The 21,446-nt window shown below is 36.7% G+C and overlaps 1 protein-coding gene across 2 annotated transcripts in view; it reads left to right on the top strand.

The window, feature by feature from the left end:
- Positions 1 to 21,446, top strand: part of grid2 (glutamate receptor, ionotropic, delta 2) — a 418,885-nt gene that overhangs the window by 32,345 nt on the left and 365,094 nt on the right. For both annotated transcript variants that reach the window (XR_001610173.1, XM_016284580.1), the window contains exon 2: positions 15,993 to 16,148. Coding sequence is in view for 1 of the 2 variants with exons in the window: in XM_016284580.1 (XP_016140066.1) it covers positions 15,993 to 16,148 (156 nt within the window). In the remaining variant the exon portion in view is untranslated. The remainder of the gene's footprint in view (positions 1 to 15,992; positions 16,149 to 21,446) is intronic.

Genomic DNA, 21,446 nt, shown 5'->3' with positions numbered 1-21,446 from the left:
GGAACATGTAAGTTACCTAATATTTGATTGTTGTTCATGTAAATCAGTTCAAGTTGGATGTTGTTACCCTAATTATAATATGTATAGTTATAGTTGGCAATTCTTTTCTAACACTGATCCATCAGTATTTTTATTGGGATGTGCAACCTGCTAACCATGTTTTGTTTTTAATTCTTTGAATTGACATCGACATTCTTTTGTTCATAAAAGTTTTTTTTTGTCTCATGCTATTCCATAGATAAATTAATTAACTAATTTCTCATTAGATGATGTTTGTGCCAAAGAACAACAACAAACAAACAAACAAACAAACGGTTGAAACAGATGGCTTTTTTATTTTTATTTTGTAATAGTGTTGGAAGACTGGGACCTCTCAGACAAGCCAAGATTCAGGTTTCCTGACAGCTCGGGGAAAACAGTACAATAGTACAACACACTTTATGGATACATCAGTGCTCAAGATGAGAGCATGCTTATCCCTCCTCTTACAAAAGCCTCTCCCCCATTAACGTCTTTGTTATTGAAGCTCATGACGGTATTTTAATCATTCAAGGATTACATATTCTTCAAAGAGATAACCAGCATGCATATGTTTGCACAAATTTTGCTCGGAAGGCATTCAGTGCACACACAAGAGATTTTCACAGCATCATCTGTTGACACATGTACCAACCAATAAAAAAAAATAATAAAAAAAAAGCAGCAGAAAGGTGAACTTGTGACTGGATTAAATAATGAACAAGTGTGAGATGTAAAGCTATTAAAGTTGTTATTTACACTGATTTGTTAGTTGGATTATTAACAAGTGGAGCATTTTCTGGACTGAAAGAATGTAACTAAGTACAGCAGCAAGGAGTCTGTAACCACAGATATGCTTATTACTAGGGTTACATTAAAAAATATGTAAATAAAAAGTCATTTTTCAAAGGTTATTGAAATTGACAATTGGCTGACAGTCAATTAAAACTTTTAATCAAATTAATTACATGAGTGATTAATATTCTTATGTAAGATAAAGAACATTAAATCGCTCTGATAGTAGGAAAATTCTTTAATTTGTAATTTAGATACAGGTCAAGAGACACGCTTGACTGTTATGTTATTTAAAATCATGATACTAAATAAATTAACATGTTAAATTGACACTTATGCTAAAAACATTTGAATAATTTAATACTATTTTGTGAAACCATAGAGTGTAGTACTCTCTGTTCCATTGATCATTTTGCCATAACTAAATCAATTCTGCAGATTTTCCCCCACAATCAGTACACAAAGTTTTTGTATTTTAGTAGTGTAAGATCTATATGAGTTATGCAATATGTTGTGTACAATACCTGTAAAGTATTGCAAGTATGCAATATTTGTCACATTTTATGCTTATACAGTAGTGCAGTGGTTCTCAGACTTGTTTGGTCATACACCTCCGTAAAAAAATAAAATTAAGTTGCAACATTTTCCACATCAAAATGGAGTCCAGAAGTTTCCAAACTTTATGTCAATTCTTTGATCTCAGCATATCAGTCCAAGAAGTATTATTTCAGCATGGCTCACTCAAAACTAATGTTGCATTGGCAGGGATTCATCTTTTTTCTTCGAGCTGACAATGTCATTTCTCATCACAGTGATGTTTTTGTTCCTTGTTTACACAGAAATAGCTCCGTACAGAAGCACTGTGTGCTTATGCAAATGCTTGACTTTTGTTATGTTAAGCACTCCGTCACTTTCAATGCTTTTTCCAGCTCTTGGATGGCTGCTAAAGCAACCTCACCTGAATGTTTGCGTTTGTTGTTAACAGGACGTTATATGTTCAGTGCGATTTGAATTTTGCCTTTGTGTTTATAAAGAATTGTTGCTGGCTGCGAAGGAAAAGTATGTAAACTGACCTATAAACAGATGGAGAAAAGGACAAGACTATGCTGACCCTATACAATAGACATTAGGCTGAACAAAAATTTTGCATCTATATTTAGTCCTTTAATTAAATGTTAGATTTTTTTTACTTTGTTTATCATAAAAAGGCAATGAATTAATTTCTCTCTGTAATTTGGTGCAAGCATGTTTGGCTGAAGATCCTTATCCAGTGGAAGTAGCAAATTCATTGCATACTTTTTAAATGCTTGCATTGAGAAAATTGTATACTTTGTATTCTTGATAAAAATGGATAACAGGTAGAACTAGTCAATTTCCCAATATTAATTGTGTAGCTATGATTTAATTGTGTTTTGGGCTAAATTCTCTGACTAAACTGCAGGAACAAAATTCTTGAGTCTTGAGTCTTTCAGAATTTGACACCCCCTGAGCCCCGAACCCCCTCCCAATCCCGCTTACCTCATTTATGTCATAATTTAGCTGATATAGGTCACAAAATAGCTAATTTATGAAAAAGCTGTGGACGAACAAGTGATTAATGTTTCAGATTATAATTTCAGATGCAATTTGACCGTTAATACATGATGATTGCTTGTGAAATATGCTGGGGTTTTTTTTCAGTGATGTTTTGTTGAGAAAAACTGAGAAGACCAAGAGCACACCCTCAGTTGAGTTACACAAAATCATTCTCACTTTACATGTGACCAAGGGCATTTGATCTGATTTAGCTTTCTGTTAAACAAATTGCCAAATTAAGTGCTCTTCTATGAGAGTAAGCTTCCTCAGTGTGTTCTTCTTCTGAAGGGTGTTTAATACATTTAATAAAAAAAATAAATTTTTATTCCAAATATTTCCAATCTCCCTTTTATTTTATTTTATTTTTTATTCAACAAGAAAGGCATTAATAATGTTGCAGATAATTTCTATGTCAAATAAATAATATTTCTTTGAACTTTCCATTCATCAAAGAATCCTGAAAAAAGAATATCAGGTTTTCACAGATATTAGTAGTTCAATATTGATACTAATATGAAATATTTCTTAAGCACCAAATCAGCATATTAGAATGATTTTTGAAGGATCATGTGACACTGAAGACCGGAGTAATGATGCTGAAAATTCAGCATCACTATCACAGGAATAAATTACATTTTAAAATATATTTAGGCTAAATAGAAAACAGCTATATTAAATTGTAAATATATTTCAAAATATTGCTGCATTACTGTATATATTTTATCAAATAAATGCAGCCTTGGTGAGCATAAATGACATAAATCACTCAAAAATATATTTTTAAATCTTACCGACCACAAATCTTTGAACACTAGTGTATATATGAAGTAAATTTATCTTCCTCTCTTAGCAAAATGAATATTACAGTCTCTCTAACATCCACCAGCTCCGTGATGTCGTCATGGAGGAGTGGAAGAGGACTCCAGTGGCAACCTGTGAAGCTCTGGTGAACTCCATGCCCAAGAGGGTTAAGGCAGTGCTGGAAAATAATGGTGGCCAGCGGTTTAGACATTAATGGCTGTGTGTTGAGTTATTTTGCTTCCAAAGAAAATGTGTCTTGTTTTAAATATGTTTAAATATTCTTACTATTCTTTCCTGGAACACTAAACAAAATAATAATTATTAAATGACTTTTTTTTGCAGTGTGCAGTTTTTAATTATAGGTGCAAGAAATCGTTTTTTTTCTCCAAAATGTTGTTTTACACCTCCCCCTTGTTTGTCCACTATACATTTGTCCTCAATTCCAGCGGATTGCTCTGAATATTAAATGTGGAGCTGCAAAGCTGTTAGACTGTGGCAGCACTTGAGGCTTGCGTAGAGCCTGCTGGCTGGGAGAACTTGCTTTTTTCATCTCTTCTGCTCCCCCACTCTCTTGTCCTCCAGGCCACCCACTTCTACTGCAGTGATGAATAAAACAAGAGATGCTGGTTTGTTACGTTTGTGCTGACTCCCTGTGTTTTAAATGAAGCAGCAGACAAGCGTGGCAATGCTTACAAGTAGCGTCTTAACACACATACTCTCACGCAGGTCACCAGGGGAAGGTCAAACGGCTTTTGAATACTTCGCTCCATTGAAAAGCTTTCACGCTGTAAATGGTCCCTCTATAATAGAGAAGGAAGTAAACTGGGTCTTGAGCTCTGAGGTATGTGGTCGGGGGGAAAGAGAGCGAGAGAATCCCATATTGGGTGGGAGGATACTGTCGGTGGACCTTTTTAGTTTGATCCCATTCCCTTCTTCATTCCTGCTCATGCCTGATGTGCTCAGTGATGATGGATGATGAGCCTGGGCGCATTGTGTTAGATCTTGCATATCTCCAGCCAAGCTTGTCAGGAGCTGACCAACCTGCTTTTAAATTAATCTATCCCATTTCTCTCTCCGCTTCCTCCTCGTCCTCGTCCTCCATTCTCTGACACCCCAGACTGAGTGGAGCAAGGCTGTTTTCTCATGCAGAATTTTTCACCGAATTACATCAGTGTCAAGCAGGTGAATGCTTCCAGATAATTTACCTCTCAGCCGAAATGGATTTGCATTATAAATAAGGGAATATTGCCAGGCTGTGATGCTGACTTATTCAAAATAGCCTTAAGAACGGTTAAAAATGCCTAACTGAGCACAGACACCTACTTAAAGTGTCACGATACTTGTTTATCATTATCTGCCTAAGTTTCAGAGTGTGTCTATCTGCTTGAAAATGTCACAACAATCTAAACGCACTTGTGTATTGAAAGCTTGAGCTTAGCAGCTCCGTCTGAGAATCACTGAGAGGGTTGTCTAGGTTTAGAGAGGATGTCAGAGTCTTCTAACCTGTAATTCTTGTTGATCTTCACACAGACCTGCAGTAGAAACATTCACTTTTCACCCACGTGCACCTTATGTATCTTAATAGATTGGCCTCTTCAGTGACAGGAATCAGGGATCATGTTGGGATTCACTGGAGAATGTCAGTAGTTAGAGCCACAGTTAAATAGCAACATTTCTACCTCATTACTGAGACCACCTGTGCATTTTCACACACTGGCTGAATGTTGAAAAACACTGCCTTCTTAAAAGTAGGAAGTCAACAAGGCGCATCCAAATGCGTCATAGTCTGTCTACTAAAATGTTTTTATCTGGCTTATGTTTGAAAGCAGCAAACCACACGCAAAAATGAGTTTCTCACTTAGTGTTTTTGTCTTGTTTTCCAGTATAAAAATCTAAACATATTAAGGCACATTTACTTCAGATGTAAAAATGTATCAAAATTAAGTGAGTTTATACTTAAAACATGAAATATTATGTACCAGCAGAGTAAGAAAAATAATGTTGTTTTCCCTTTGAATTAAGTTCATTTTTCTTAACCCACTGGCAGATCTTGTTTTAACTATAAAGTCATTTTGCTTTACAAGTAAATTTATCGTGATTTAGGAATGTTTCTATATTTCTACTGAAAAACCAAACAAAAATAGTAAGTGAGAAAATCTTTTTTTTTTGCAGTGTATCCTTTGCTGCCTGTGACATCCCACAGTCATGGCGTGCAAAAATGAAAATGGCATCTGATTAGTAGTGTATATCTCCCTACATGGACATATACATGATTATATACTGCCTAAATATCTGTACTTGAATATATAATAAGTATCTTTGGTATTGATACTATTATTACTATATAATTTTTAATGGGAAAGTAAGTCAAGTCAAGTCAAGTCAAGTCTGCTTTATTGTCAATTCTTCCACATGTACAGCACATACACACAGAGAATTGAAATTGTGTTACTCTCAGACCCTTGGGTGCATACAGATAACATAAATACAGATTAAATACAAAATACAAAATACAACTATACAAAATACAAAATACAACTATACAAATATACAAATAAGGTAAAATGTAAAAATATATATATAAAGCACAAGGCATATGGAAGATAGAGTGCAAACCAGTAAAGTAAACAACAGTGCAGATATAGTGATGTAGTGCAAAAAAATGATTTGTAGTGCAAAAAGAGCTTATTTCAGACTGATTCAAGTGACAGTGTGTGTGTGTATTTGGGAGGGGGGGAGTGGGAGAGTCCATCAGAGGGTCAGAGTTCAGTGGTGCGTGGGGCAAAAGAGGGTGCAAAAGTAAGCTGTTTTCTGTGAATATGCGAGACTTCCTTTTCATTAGCCGCTATAGGGAAATAACGAGAATAATTTCAAAGTGCAGTAAACAGTAAAACTGTATGCGCTACGAACCAGTGTGTTTATAATTAAGACAATACATTAAAATAATATGGTAAAAAAACATTTTGCAGTTTCAAGCAGCAAAACGAGCAGTTTTGTACAGCTAATAACTTGAAGCGAATGACACCGGAAGCAAGACACATTCAATTTACAAATGGCCACGGTTGTTCTAATGTGAAATTTAAGGTGGATACTACCATTTTTTCCCCCCCCAAACCTCCATTATTTATAAAAAAAAAAAAAAGTCTTCAGTGTCACATGATCCTTCAGAAATGATTCTAACATGCTGATTTGGGGCTCATTATTATCTTATCATTTCTTACTATAATCAAGGTTGAAAACAGTTGTGCTACACCCCCCCCCCCCCCTTTCCACAGGATTCTTCCATTGATAAAAAGTTAAAAAGAGCACCTTTTATTTGAAATAGAAAATATTTTATAATGTTGTAAATATTTTTCCAATTTAATGCAATGATATAATACACTGGCTTTATATCTGTATCTGAAGTTGAGTTAGTTTCAAAAAAGAAAAAGAAAAAAATATTGGTACAGTAACAAATGTTCAAATTGTATTTTCTTCAATTCTTAGACTGTGTGTCATCCCCAATAGATTAATATTTTTGAGTGTTTTGAATTTACTAACATAGACTATAGTAGACAGGATGCCATGTGGGAAAGAGAGAGGGGGATGGGATTGCAAAGGAGGTTCAAACTTGGGTCACCTGAAGCACAAAAACATGTCAGAGTGCTGCCGACGAGGGCATGATGGCTCTGACCCCAGTAGTCATATTTAGCGCAACCCTTAACATGCCCAAGAAAATCCTTCCAAAAATTGGCAGAAGGTGCAATATGACTCAATCTGGCTGAGTCATCTGTATTGTTCCATACATGTATGTCAATTTCAACTGTCCATAAAAAAGACTGGAATGGAAAAAATATTCAAACTTTGCATTTTTATAGACTGTTATGACTGTGTATGAAGGCTCATGTTATATTTAATGCACCCTTGAATGTAACCGACAAACAGCACTTTAAAATCCTTTATGGCAACAACGCTGTAGATATGCATGTGTTAATAAAGCATGCCTCCATTTAAGCCAGACAAAAAAGCATCGATGTATAACTGGATTCAGCCTTGTCACACTGCAGCTCTGATGAATGCTGAAAATTGACATTTTGGACTAATGGGAAAATATTAATTAATTAATGGGGATTCAGCGTCCCAACAAGGCTCAATATCAATTTCCATTGTAAAATAGCAAAAGCTACTCTAAATATGTGAAACCCATAACGGCACTGCGCTTGATGGAGTAGTTAAATAAATTAAATTTAAATGTAAAATTTTTTCAACTTGACTCCATTTCAGCTGAGAAATAGACATTATAGTCATTAAATATTTGGCTGGTTATGTCTAAAACTCTCTTGAATTTGTTGTAGATCATTAAGCATGCATTATGGTGCCTTGAAGCTTGTCAGAAACCAGTTTCCTTAGGGAAGGCTTGTAAAATCACTGGTCGGTTAAGTCTTTGACCTACAGATACTCTTTGGTGTTGGACCTCAGAGCTGTGAACTCGCTTCCCTGAATCAGGTGCAGGAACTTTCCAGCCCCTTGGGACTTTTTTATGTGAGCTCAGCTTCTCCATTCGCGGCAAACACAGACGTCGAGGACGCAGCGGGGAGCCAGAGCAACAATCGAGGAGCTGTAGGCAGAGGTGAAAATAACTCTTGACCTGCCCCACTTTCCCTGGCTTCTCCTCTCATTTCTTCCGCGCCTTTCCGTCTGGTGGACAGCCTGACTTGTTGGACTGTCACTCTCTTAACGATGTCAAAGGGTCCTTCTCTAACTGGAGTCATGTCTTCACGTGCACATATGTCTGAGGACTCAGCAGCCCCATTTAAGCTAGGTTTGATTAAATGTCAGAAGCAAAGATGTGTGCAAAAGGAAAAGGTGAAGGACAGCAATGCTGGATGGAAATTGCTTTTGAGGGGCAGGGGAAGCTGGCAGCTCAATGCATTAATGATGAAGGGAAATTAATTTACATTGTAATAATGAAAGTGCGTCGGAGCCTGAGGGAGGGAAGCATGTAGTGTCTTTCGCTGAAGAAATGCCGTCTTTGTGAATATTTTTCAAATCGCTCTCAAAAAGGATAAGCAGGTGCGCAGCAGGTGTCTCATTGCACACACAGGTCATGTCAAGCCGTCAATAGGGAAAGCTTTTGCTGATGTTTTTTTTTTCTGCCAAAGTCCTTTAATATGGCCGTCATACAGTCACCTAAATGAAAATGTTCCCTGGTGTAAAGCTGAATAGATAACAGTCTTAACCACTTGTGACTCAATCACGGCTCATTGTCTTGTAACAGCTGTATTATGAGAATCTCACAAACACAAATTACCAGTGACTATAGTTTCATTTGTATTTCCGTTACATAATTGATTAACCCACAGTGACTTCTTTTGCATGAAAACTGTTTTACTTCTTGATTTAGACTTTCATATGCCACAAGATGATTTTCACTGATTGTAAGGGTCAGTATTATGTTGTAGGAATGAAAGTCCTGGCTTTGTTTAAAGAGTTCATTGGCATTTTGATATAGTTTCTTTACTTTAGATGTATGTGAAAACTGGTTTGCCTGACAATACAGGTTTTAGCTCAGTTGCAGCTTAAGAAGTTAAATTTATACCATTGTTGTCAAGGCTGGGATTAGTTTACACCAGCAAACTTCCTTATTGTCATTAATGAATACATAAAAGAAAACACTTTTTGAACTTTTTAAATGGTCAATGTGGGAGATGAGCCAGATCTACCAATTGTAATGCTCAAAATGGCAGCTTGAAAGAGCCAACTGTTTGCTCTAATGCTTGCATTACACAAAAAAAAAAGTTTTTAATTGTCTAATTTTCCAGTTAAAATATTTAAAATTCTTTGAAACAAGATACATTTACACGACAAGATAAGATATTAAGATTTATAAGAGTTATTAAAACATTTTATTATGTTTTCAAGTTAGAACAAGTAAAAATTTTTTTTTAAATTTTATACATCATAAATGTGCCACAATGCAATTCAGTTTGGACTTTGTTTGCCTCTTGCACGGTTACCTTTCATTGTGTTAATTGTGTCATTCTGTTCAGGTGTGTGTACTCAATTATCCTTGTTTGGTCTGTGTACTTAAGTTCTGGTATATTCTGTTCTAGTCTGTCCGGCCTCGTCAATGTCTACGTTAATGCTACCTGTGTGTTGAATTACCCATGCGTTGGATTACCTTGTCATGATTTGCGTTTAAGAAGCACAATGCTGTACTGTATATTATGTTATACCATTGTCAGATTTTATTCATGATTTGAAATATATTATTGAAGCACAATTTCGACAAGCAACAGAGATTTCAGTCTTTCCCCATTCAAGTTGGTAGGAGCTCATGTGGCCCAGGGCCAGGGGTGTTACAAATATGGCCTCAGAGTGGACCGATTTGCCTCAAAGGAACTTCATCACTCAACTTGGCAAAGACCAGTGAGCTTCTCACACTGAAGAACTGTCAAGCCATTGTCATGCTCGAATCTGATCCAGGCTTTTTTCTTCTTCAGCAAAGGCACATATTTCAAATGCAGTTGTTATGTTCATTGTGTAAACAAACGTTTTTCTGAGGTGTTAAAACTACATGACAAATTAAGAAAACAAGGACAGAACAGTCTGTGTTTACTGGATATACAGTGGGGCAAATAAGTATTCGATACACTGCTGATTTTTCAAGTTTTCCCACTTACAAAGAATGGAGAGATCTGTAATTTTCATCGTAGGTACACCTCAACTGTGAGAGACAGAATCAAAAAAAAATCCAGAAAATCACATTGTATGATTTTTAAATAATTAATTTCCATTTTATTGCATGAAATAAGTATTTGATCACCTACCAACCAGCAAGAATTCTAGCTCTCACAGACCTGTTAGTTTGTCTTTAAGAAGCCCTCCTATCCTCCACTCATTACCTGTATTAATTGCACCTATTTGAACTTGTTACCTGTATAAAAGACACCGGTCCACACACTCAATCAATCAGACTCCAACCTCTCCACTATGGGCAAGACCAAAGAGCTGTCTAAGGACACCAGGGACAAAATTGTAGACCTGCACAAGGCTGGGATGGGCTACAGGAAAACAGGCAAACAGCTTGGTGAGAAGGCAACAATTGTTGGCGCAATTATTAGAAAATGGAAGAAATTCAAGATGACTGTCAATCTCCCTCGGACTGGGGCTCCATGCAAGATCTCGCCTCGTGGAGTATCAATGATCCTGAGAAAGGTGAGGGATCAGCCTAGAACTACACGGGAGGACCTGGTCAATGACCTGAAGAGAGCTGGGACCACAGTCTCAACGGTTACCATTAGTAACACACTACACCGTCATGGATTAAAATCCTGCAGCGTGGGCAAGGTCCCCCTGCTCAAGCCAGCACATGTCCAGGCCCGTCTGAAGTTTGCCAAAGACCATCTGGATGATCCAGAGGAGGCATGGGAGAAGGTCATGGGGTCCGATGAGACCAAAATAGAAGTTTTTGGTATAAACTCCACTCGACGTGTTTGGAGGAAGAAGAAGAATGAGTATAATCCCAAGAACACCATCCCAACCGTGAAGCATGGGGGTGGAAACATCATGCTTTGGGGGTGCTTTTCTGCAAAGGGGACAGGACGACTGCACCGTATTGAGTTTTTTTTTATTCTGTCTCTCACAGTTGAGGTGTACCTACGATGAAAATTACAGATCTCTCCATTCTTTGTAAGTGGGAAAACTTGAAAAATCGGCAGTGTATCAAATACTTATTTGCCCCACTGTAAATCATTTTCTCACTTAGAATAAATATACTTTATGCCTTAACACAGTCTCTTTGGTTAAGCTAGTTATGCAGCGTGGTCGGGACACCTGCACACTGGCATCCCATGGTGGGAATCAGCATCCCAACATATTTATGCAGGTATTTCCAGCAGGGCTGTCATCATTATTTTAATATGGTGATGATGGGCTTTGTTAAAAATAACTGCAAATAACCACAGCAGGTTGCCAGTCGTTCATGACAGTCTAATTAAATTTCACCCATGGCCCAATAAATGCAGACACAGGCTTGAGGGTTGACCACCATACATCCTCAAACAAAAGCCAGAACAGCACCGTTTGTTTGCATGCTGGCAGATGACAAGAGGTCCGCACGACTGCAAAGCAAAAATTGAGAGTTATTAATGGCTGACAGTGCGTGGCGGGCCACTGCCAGTATGATAAACTGTGCTTGGTGTTGCTGTTTTTATATCACATATTATATCAGGCCATTACTGCACTCAGTGGTCTGCAAACCTCATTAATCCGCCTTGTCTCAGAGGTGTCACCGCAAACCAGCCGTCCTTTTTAGAGTGCGCCCCGGTGGCCGTAAATCTGCGCCTAAGATGTGGAATCCTCATGTCATCGCAACTGAATGCATCATCATCATCAGGCCGTGCCAATGGCTGAGTTGTCTTCATCATCACCAAGGACCACAATGGGGGATTGGTGTTGCGAGTGCTTTATCCTTGTTTACTTTATCCTAACTGCTGTACTGAAGAGTAATGATCTGATTGACCTAAGAGGTCAAGCTTTGGCTGGTTAGTATGGTCTAGTTCAGATTTATGATTATTGATGGCCATACAAAAATATCTCGATTTTGTTATTGTGGAAGTTTTAGTATTTTGAAATGGATTTACACTACTGAGTTTGGAATATTGTGAAATGTTATTCAAATTTAAAATAACTGTTTTGTATTTTAATATATTTATAAATGTATATTTTTTTAGGCTAAAGCTGAATTTTCAGCTGCCGTTACGTCAGACTTCAGTGTCACATGATCCTTCAGAAATAATTGTAATGATGATTTGGTGATCAAAAAACAAACATTTCTTATTGCGTTTAAACCCATTCAAAAGTTGGGGGTAAGTTTTGGGAAAAAAATTAATTAATGCTTTTATTCAGCAAGGATGCTTTAAATTGATCAAAAATAACAGTAAAGACATTCATAATGTTACAAAATATTTCAAATAAATGCTGTTCTTTTAATTTTTCAGTTCATCAGAGAATCCTGAGAAAAAGAATTGCAATTTCCACAAACATATTATTAGCAATAACCATGATCAAGATTGATAATAATAAGCATTACTAATAACTGCGTACCAAAAATAATGATAATAATTAAGCACAAATCAGTATATTATAAAGATTTCTGAAGAAGACTGGAGAAATGGCTGCTGAAATAAAATACATTTTAAAATATTTAAAAAAGAAAACTAGTAGTCATAATATTATTGTTTTTTATAGTATTTTTAATCCAATTAATGCAACTTTGGTAAGCAAAAGAAACTTCTTTTAAAAACATTAAAACAACTTAATTATTCAGAACCTTTGGCCTGTAGTGTATTTCTCCCCCCAATCTGCTGCCTTTGACATCACAGCTCAGGATTGTCACTAATAAAGTGTCCATGACAAAAAGTTCAAATTGCAAGCTTCCAGGCTATTTGAGCTGTGCCTTTGAGATGAATGCTAACGGATACCTCTCTCCAGGTATTACAGTCCTCCCAAGACTCACCAAAGAGAGTTTCCAAATAGCAATTTGTTTGCAAATGCAACATGTGTCTTAGCTCCATTACACTGCCACCCTACTTACTAGGGTTTGCAAGACAGGGTGAACTGCAGAGACTTTTCACCCAGCTGTGGTCCTCTCAAACTGTCTAGCAGTGACAGACTTGACAGTGTGCACCAATATAGAGCCTCTGTCTGCTCTTACTGAAATGTAGGAGGGAAGACGTCATCTTTTATTTTCTTCAGGTTATGGCAGTTCGCTGAGAAAGAACACATTGCAATAGCCGCTTAAGGCCAGTTATCCAAGCTCTTCCTCCAATAAATTTGACATTGTTTGAGAAGATCAGTTATTGCCATCAGTGTGACAGAATTATTGTTGCATTGTTCCATGTTCATAACCTTTTTTATAACAACAGTTGATTCTTAAATATTTTTGCATTTTGATTGTCCTATGTGTTTAACAATACATTACTATTACTTGATTTGTGGCATGTCCATACCACTTTTACTAGGGGATTTTTTTACACTGTTACTCTACTTTTACACTACTTTTAACTTGTAAATTGACTCATTTCCACATACACCCGGCAAACCTGATTTTACATGGCATCATTTTCATAAACACTGAAATGTAACACAAATAGTTTTACCGTTTACTGCACTTTGTTATTCCTTTAGTTATTTACCTGTAGTGGCAAAGGTAATAAAAAATGTGCATCAATTAGCCAAAATAAGCAAATTGTAACACACCAGATACAAGAAACTGCTATTTGCAGGTTACAGTAAACTAATGCTGTCAAACCAAAACTGGTTACTAGTAGTTAACTGTATATATAAGTTGCTCTGGTGGCAAGAAGTTGCATCAGGGACAGCAAATTGCTTATTGTAGGCTAATCAGTTTATGTTCTTATATTTCTAATTTGGATAGCTCCTTGATTAGCTGTCATTTCTTAATGCTGCTTCCCATTTCGATTTAGGGTTTATCAGATTCTCTCAAAGGTCTCATCTCTTGGGACATGGCTAATTAAAGTTGGACCTCCTGGCTAGGACCACCCATGTTATTGTGACCAGATGTTGTTATATAGTGACACAGAACTCTATGACTTCTATGAACCAGTTGCCCTTGATGTGTCTGCATGAACCAGAAAGAGTGCTATTTCTTTGCTCTTTGATGAAGTTGTCTTTTGCCTCACAACTCAATTGCCCAAGAGCTGCAGCCTCTCTGCCTGTTTAGAGCCGCAATCCAGCGGCTTGTAAATCAGAATTCGCAACTACCCTCTCATACTTGCGCAGACTTACACTCTCTCACTCGTCTGAAGAAGAGAAGCCCCACGGGATAGTGAGTAGGACTGATTAAGACAGGCAAGAATTTGATTCCTGTTGCTTTATTCCTCTTGAGAGTGGCTGCAGGATATTAATCTAGCCAGAGTTGCTTATGTGGACTTGCTACAGGCTCTTGAGCACTTTATTGTGGAATTACCTTTTGTTCTCAATCACGCTACCTAAGTGCTTGAGGAAGTCTTTGCTGCAATTTGAACAAGCATCTGTGTCCATTCAACATTTTTTTTTTTTACTGTTTTTTCAAGCATCCTGAGCTGTCTGTCTTTTCTGTTTTTTTTTTTTTTTTAATGAAACAACAAGAAGGTTGTTGTTATTAACATGCAAGTTCTGAACAAAAATAATTTTCTTAATGAGTATATTTGTCTTTTTTTCCCAGCAAAACATTTGAATATCCTTACAAAAAGGGAAGTTAACTTGAGAAACAAATATGTAAGATATTGAAGGCTTGTTTTCAGCCTTCATCCAAACATTTTGAATTGCATTTTGTTTTTGTTTTCAGCATAAAACTCACTATTTTTTTTAAAGAAAAAATACTTTAAGAAAAATATTTGCATAATATGCCATTTTTCTTGTGAAATATACGGAAGTTCTAAGCGGCCACAGAAAATAAGTCGTTATAACAAGAAAACAAGAAGGAAAAAAAATAAATAATGCATGGCCGCTTAGAACTTCCGTAGAAATAAATCTAATTTTAAAGATGTTATTATTACTGGAAAACAAGACAAAAATATTCATTAAGAAAGTAGTTTTTGCAGTTACAGGAGATTCCCTAATTGAATTCTGAATTACAGATGGTTTTAGTTCACATCCACAGCATTCCCCATTACTACGAATGAAATATGTGGCTTTAGAAGCTTCCATCTTAAGTTTGTTTCTATGGCAACTCTATTCTGACCTCAGATAAAATATCCATTATGATGTTTTGCAGAGGATTGGAGACAAAGTGAGTGTTTTTTCTGTGATTTGTTTTTTTTGTTAAAGGCCTGACGGTTTTCACAGGGCCCTGCAGGTAGTGTCTTGACTTGGCCTGTTCACAGCTGACCATATACTCTAATGTGATATGGCCACATTGACTATCTCCTGTGTGGCACTTATTGAAAGAGCACCAATTTGTCCCCACGTACTTTGAAAATACTCTGCTTCAACCTACTTCCCACGTCCCACTGAGGGTTGACAATTTTTTGACGTAGCTCTCATGTATACAGGTCGACAAGATTCAATTTCCTTGTACATAGATATACAAGATTCAATTTTAGGCCCCAAAATACATTTTTCCGCTGCAGCTGGATCTGTAGAGACCAACCAGTGTAGATGAAATTGCTTAGAGAAACATTTACACTTTGCCTAAGCTTTTAGGTACCTGACGTGCACATATGTACAGATCATTGCGTGTTTATTTATATATTTATATATAATTGTCAGTCTACAAATAACCCTTTACCTAAAAGTTGGTATATTCTTTTACCTCATCTAGGATTAATTTATTGAATTAATAAAGTAAGGTGCTGAATGAAGCTAGTCAGAATAATAAAACATTGATTTTTGGCACATCGCTGCTGTCTGGAACTCATTTTATGTTGTTTATAGTGATGATGTTTGTGCTGTGCTAGGCTTTTTTTAATTTTTCAGTATGTACATAGTCATTAATCATTTGTTGCTTCTAAAACATTTAGATAAGTATTATATATATATATATATCCTTTTTTTGTTTCCTATATCCTATATTGTTTGCATTACATCATCATCTTAGATGTGTTTATTAGTTAACAACACAAGATACATGTACTCTAAAAAAATAAAAATAACAAAATAAAATCGAGAGCTTCTCTCACATGAGAGTTTATTTTGGTCAGGAATTGGATAAAAGTGCTACAGAGCAATTAGGATTCTGCTTAAATTCATTTCAAGTTTCTATTTCTGTGTTCTGTTGTCAAAGGCATGATAAATCTCCTCAAATCCTCTTGTTTTAGGGGCAATTTTTGATGAGTCTGCCAAAAAGGATGATGAGGTGTTTCGCATGGCGGTGGCTGATCTCAACCTCAACAACGATATCCTGGAGACAGAGAAGATCACTGTGTCTGTGGAGTTTGTAGATGGAAACAACCCTTTCCAAGCAGTGCAGGAAGGTATGTCATTTGATTATTTTAATCTGTTTTCAGAACATACTCTTGCACATTTCTGAACTCATCCCTTTTAAATGTGAGCCTCATATTAGAAGCAATTACAAAAAATGCCAATAATCTTATATGCGCCTCCTCAATTCAAGTTAAACGATACTTAGAAGGGAACAAGACAAATTGGGTGGCTGGATGAATTGATCATGAATTGATGGATTAAATTAAATACATCAGTGGATAGGTCAATTGGTTGATAGTTCAGTGGTAGGTAGATAGATATGTACTGTAGGTTAGACAGATCAGTGAGTGGGTGAGTGAGTAGATAGATAGTATAGATAGGTGGTGGGTAGTTAGATAGGTTAGATAAACTGGTGGGTGGGTAGATAGATAGGTTAGATAAACTGGTGGGTGAGTGAGTAGATAAATAGTATAGATAGGTGGTGGGTGAGTGGTTAGATATGTTAGATAAACTGATAGGTGATTGGGTAGATAGATAGGTAAGAGAGGTGGCTGAGCAGATAGAGAGGTCAGATACAATTTGGTGGGTGAGTGGGTAGAAAGATAGGGTAGATAGGTGGGTGGATAGATAAATATATACTGTAGGTATCTTAAGTCGGTGGGTGGGTGGGTAGATAGGTTAGATAAATGGTTAAGTGGGTAGATAGGTTACATAGACAGGTATGTACATTAGGTTAGAAAGATCAGTGAGTGGTTATAAAGATTAGATAGATGGGTGGGTGGGTAGATAGATAGGTGGATAGATACTGTACATACAGTATATAGACTGCAGTGCAACATATACAAAAATACATCATACACATGAACTGGTGGGTACTAAATGTTGTAAACAGAGCAAATGTAAAGCACTTGTTGAGACAAACAGTTGTAGGCAGAGGAGTCAAAACAAGTCAATGTTTCATGCACACAGCGAAAAAATCATGGAGTCTTATGGCAGTAGGCAGGAATGACCTTCAGTGGCACCCTCTGTTACACCGTGGAAGGATCACTCTGTTGCTGAATGCACTCTTCATTTCAGCAAACATGCCTTGGAGAGGGTGGGAGACATTGTTCATGATGTTCATTAAGTCGGACACCATTCTGCTCTGAGCCACTACCTCCAGAGAGTCAAATAATGTTTGCATGAGACAAAAGGCATGAATAGCCCACATTTGTTTACTTGCTGTTAAAAATATACATATTATGATGTAAATAGCTTGGCTGAACCTATGAAGCAGCTTAAAGGGTAAGTATGGCTAAATGAGGTGCCTCTTTTAATCATTAGAACAAAGTCTTGCCTTAGTCCTCCACTTTATATGCTCACTCGGCCTGACGTTATGCAATTGTCTGGATTCAACACTTTTATACTGAGGTCATTATTATCTTAGCCTCTAATATTTGATTTAAGATCAGTGGAATGATCAAATAATACCATGATGCTGTGGTTTCCTCAAATTAGGGCTGTTATTTCTTGGAGCAGGGCCATTTTCTGTTATCCTGTAAGAAAAAAAGGACAGGTACAAGGCCCTTGGAACGCTGCCATTCATGCATCAGCAGGTTCACTGTGCTCTATACAACTGCAGAGTTAACTAGCACTTAATCTAACTTTGGCATCTTTCTCTGTTTCTCCCTCTCTCTCATATAAGAAAGTTTTATATGCTTGATCTTATTTGTTCCTAGGTTTTGTTTGTTTGTTTTTGTTTTTTGCCAAACTGTTATGGATTGAGCAATAATGGATTGATCTGCTTGATTGTTTCAAACAGACCAGGAACTAAACTCAGACAATGTGTGATACTTTACACAGGGGGGAAATCACTAAATCGGGATTATGTTGGTATGTTGTTTATTTGCATGCGCTGTCTGCGTTGTTTTGGCACACGATTCACTAAAGGATAGATAATAGTGCAAAAAGCCTAAAAATGAGTGCTTAGTGCTATCTGTGTAGCACAGTTCTCCATCATACAGGTTGCTTCTAAGTACCAGGTTGTGGAGGATCTAAATAGCATCATTAAAATGTGCTCAACTACACCGTGCATGGATATATGTCCCATCATGATGTTTATCTCCATTATTTGATCATCATTTTGATGAATTACTGCTGCCGTGATCAACAGAAAATATGCACAAATACCTCTTTTCAATAAATGTCTGTTTACCGGCTGCTTAGCATGGGTGGTAATAGTGCAACAGTAATTGGACTTGGCAAATGGCACTGACTGAGGCATGTTTGCGCTGAGAAGAATGACAATGGCAGTATAAATAGAGGCTAGTTAAGTTGGACTGCGGGTGGTTAGTGTGTTAGATGTAGGTTTATGAGCTAAAATGCCATACACTACAGAGGCGCAGTTGTGTAGAGGACATTTGCACGTATTATAAGTGACTAATGTTGTCTATCACATTTTGCTTTTTTTTATTGGGCAAATCATCTCACATTTAATGATACAGGGCTTTGATTTTAAAAAAGACATAAAAATTGCCCATAAGTAGCATTACATGACTGCTTGACTCATGCTCATTAGGTAACATCTCCTGTTTAGATATGTTAATGTAAACATGCCTGACATTTTTCTGACTCTCTTTCCTTTCATTTAATTGTCTGTGATACTGTTGCGCTGGTTGGCAAGCATCTCAGCTTTTTGTTCTCCTTTGCATCTGAGTGTGGATGAATTCAGAGGCGCCGTCATCCTTTTAGCTGCATGGAGTCTCAGAGGTGAAAGGAAGAGTGGGACATGTTGTAGTTGACCCTTTTATCTAATGGAGAGGCATTAACTAAGCACACCCTCTGCTATTGATGCTTCTTCTTGCTCACAGAAAGCACTCCGTTTCTCCGTTTGTTATGCTTTGCCATCCTTTCTTTTGTTTGTTGGAAGATTCTCAGCTAGAGAGCCTAATTACAGATGCACATGTGTTATGGTTCAGTATGAATGCAGACGATTCTGATTCTTATGGATGTATGATTCTGGACCTTGTTATGTATACCTAATTTGTTTAAACATCTTTTAATCTTCTCAAAGTCAGCTTCCTGCTATGTGATTAGATGAAACGCATCCAGAAAAGCTTGTCTCTCTTGTACAATCTGTTCTAGTTTGGAACTTTTTAACAGGCCAAGAGATTAAAAAAAACACTTTTGTCATAGAAGAAGCCCAAGATTCGACAGATTTAATAGACTCTCTAATGCGTAGCTCAAACTCATAGTGCATCTGTTTCCTATAGCTCTTGATTAATAAATGTTAATGAGGCAGAATTCAAAGAATTCACAATAATGAAGATCAGCATGCACACATGCTGCTACTTGAGAAAGTTTCTAGTGAGAGTTATAGTTACTGTTAGCAATGCTGTGCAGAATTTATGAAAATGAGCAGAGACAACCAATGGGAGTGCAATCAGAGGCCTACAATAATAGCAAACAACAGTAGATAGAATTGGCAACCCCAGACTCTTTTTAAGAAGTCATGGTGGTGTGAATTTTTTTTTTAAATCTTTTTATTTTATTTTTACATATATTTTTACGTGTATTTTACAAAGTTGTAATAAAAAAAAAGAAAGAATAATTTACTAATAATTATACAATATATTTTTATGGAACTGATGGAATAGAGTTACATCTAAAAACATTTTTTTATTTAGTTTTGGCACAATTCTGGGTTTGTTGATATAGTTTTGATTCAAGCATCTTCTGTATTTTATGAATTATACAAGATATATCTGCTATCTGAAAATTGGCTTTTAATTTGGTTTTTCCCACATCCTGTTTTTTTTTTTAAATGAACGTTCTTTAGAATCAACTAGGGCTGTCCCCTAATAGTCGACTAACCGTTAGTCAACGAGAAGAGGCTTGGTCGACCAAAAGTCACTTAGTCGCAAGAAAGAAAAAAAAATCCACAGGAAGTGGTGAGGTCATGCAGCAAGATTTTAGCTGGTGCCCCTTGCACTGCCAATTCCATCACCGATCATTCACACAGATCTGCATAGCTTTATGACATAAAACAAATTACATATGCAATAAATCAGACGGTTGCACACAAAATAAATAAATAAATAAACTGACATTAACTCAGCTAGCTATTTAAATTAGATAATGTTATCATCCAAAGGCATCTACAATACTTAAATTAACATTTTACATTAATTTAATTTAAAGTTGGATGCACTGATCTTAACTTTTCGTGGCAGAATCCAATACTGATATTTAATGTATTTAATTTGAGCAAAAGACAAGAAAGAATGAAAATATGAGTATAGGAAGAATATGGTTAGTTGCTGTATTAGCCTATATTTTGATCTAAATTAGACTGCATAATTTCAAAACCTGAAGCAAAAACAGAATGGTCGGACTTTAGCTTTGTGAAATTAGGCTTCATCAAACACACCTAACAGCAGATGGGCTGAATGAAAATGCAAATTCACTCTCTGTCATCAGGTGCATTGTTTCCCTGATTACCACTGTAAACACTAAATGCATTATACAGAGGCAAGATGAAAGGAAAATCTAAACAGTTTCTTAAGACAGTCAGTTCCCCTCAGAGATACATTCATACTTCGCACATTGTAAACAGTGAGCTCGCTCTGCCTGCTAATGTATTTTCTCCTCTTTGCATCTCTGGCCTCTGTTAACGCAGTTTACAGACTCTGAAATAAAACAAAAAAACGTCCGGTTCCGATTTATGGCCGATGGTCGATCGGTGCATCTCTGCTCAAATTCAAATATTAAACTGCTTTTATTTTGGTGGTTTGCAAGCAAATAAATAAATGCACTGCATGTTTCAGAGTGAAGAGCTGCGTGTGTTGGGCTGCACTTGAACACATTACCCGCTTCACTCTGAACTGCAGATCATAGCCTAAGTATTTTTATTTTATTTAATTACAGCCTTCGCGATATGACTATGGCATTAGGCCATAATGCAATATCGATTACATGTTGGTATATAGTGCACCCCTAATTTAAAAAAAACGTAATTAATTTGGGCGCCCCTAGCATTTGCCTATTGTGCCTATGCGACGGGCCGGCCCTGCCAACAGGATGCGCTTTCTGCCGTCTCGGCCTCTGTGAACTTGAGCGTGAAACTCTGTGTGTATTTCCCTTACAGACATGAAAAATATATCTATAAAGAGTGAAATGTCTACTTTCAAATGAAACAATTAAAATCAGATTTTTTTTATGCAATCCGTATGAAACTTTGCAAACTTGCAAATTAAGAATTTAGAGGAAAAAAAGGCATAATTACCTTTTTTTATTTTTTATCGTGTAGTAAACAGGCTTCCACAGAAAATTCTGTGATGCATGTACCGCGAGCTTACAAAAATCCTGTC

Source organism: Sinocyclocheilus grahami, unplaced genomic scaffold (genome assembly GCF_001515645.1).
Source record: "Sinocyclocheilus grahami isolate Dianchi unplaced genomic scaffold, SAMN03320097.WGS_v1.1 scaffold185.1, whole genome shotgun sequence".
Lineage (NCBI taxonomy): Eukaryota > Metazoa > Chordata > Actinopteri > Cypriniformes > Cyprinidae > Sinocyclocheilus > Sinocyclocheilus grahami.
This window is presented reverse-complemented; position numbering and strand designations above follow the sequence as displayed.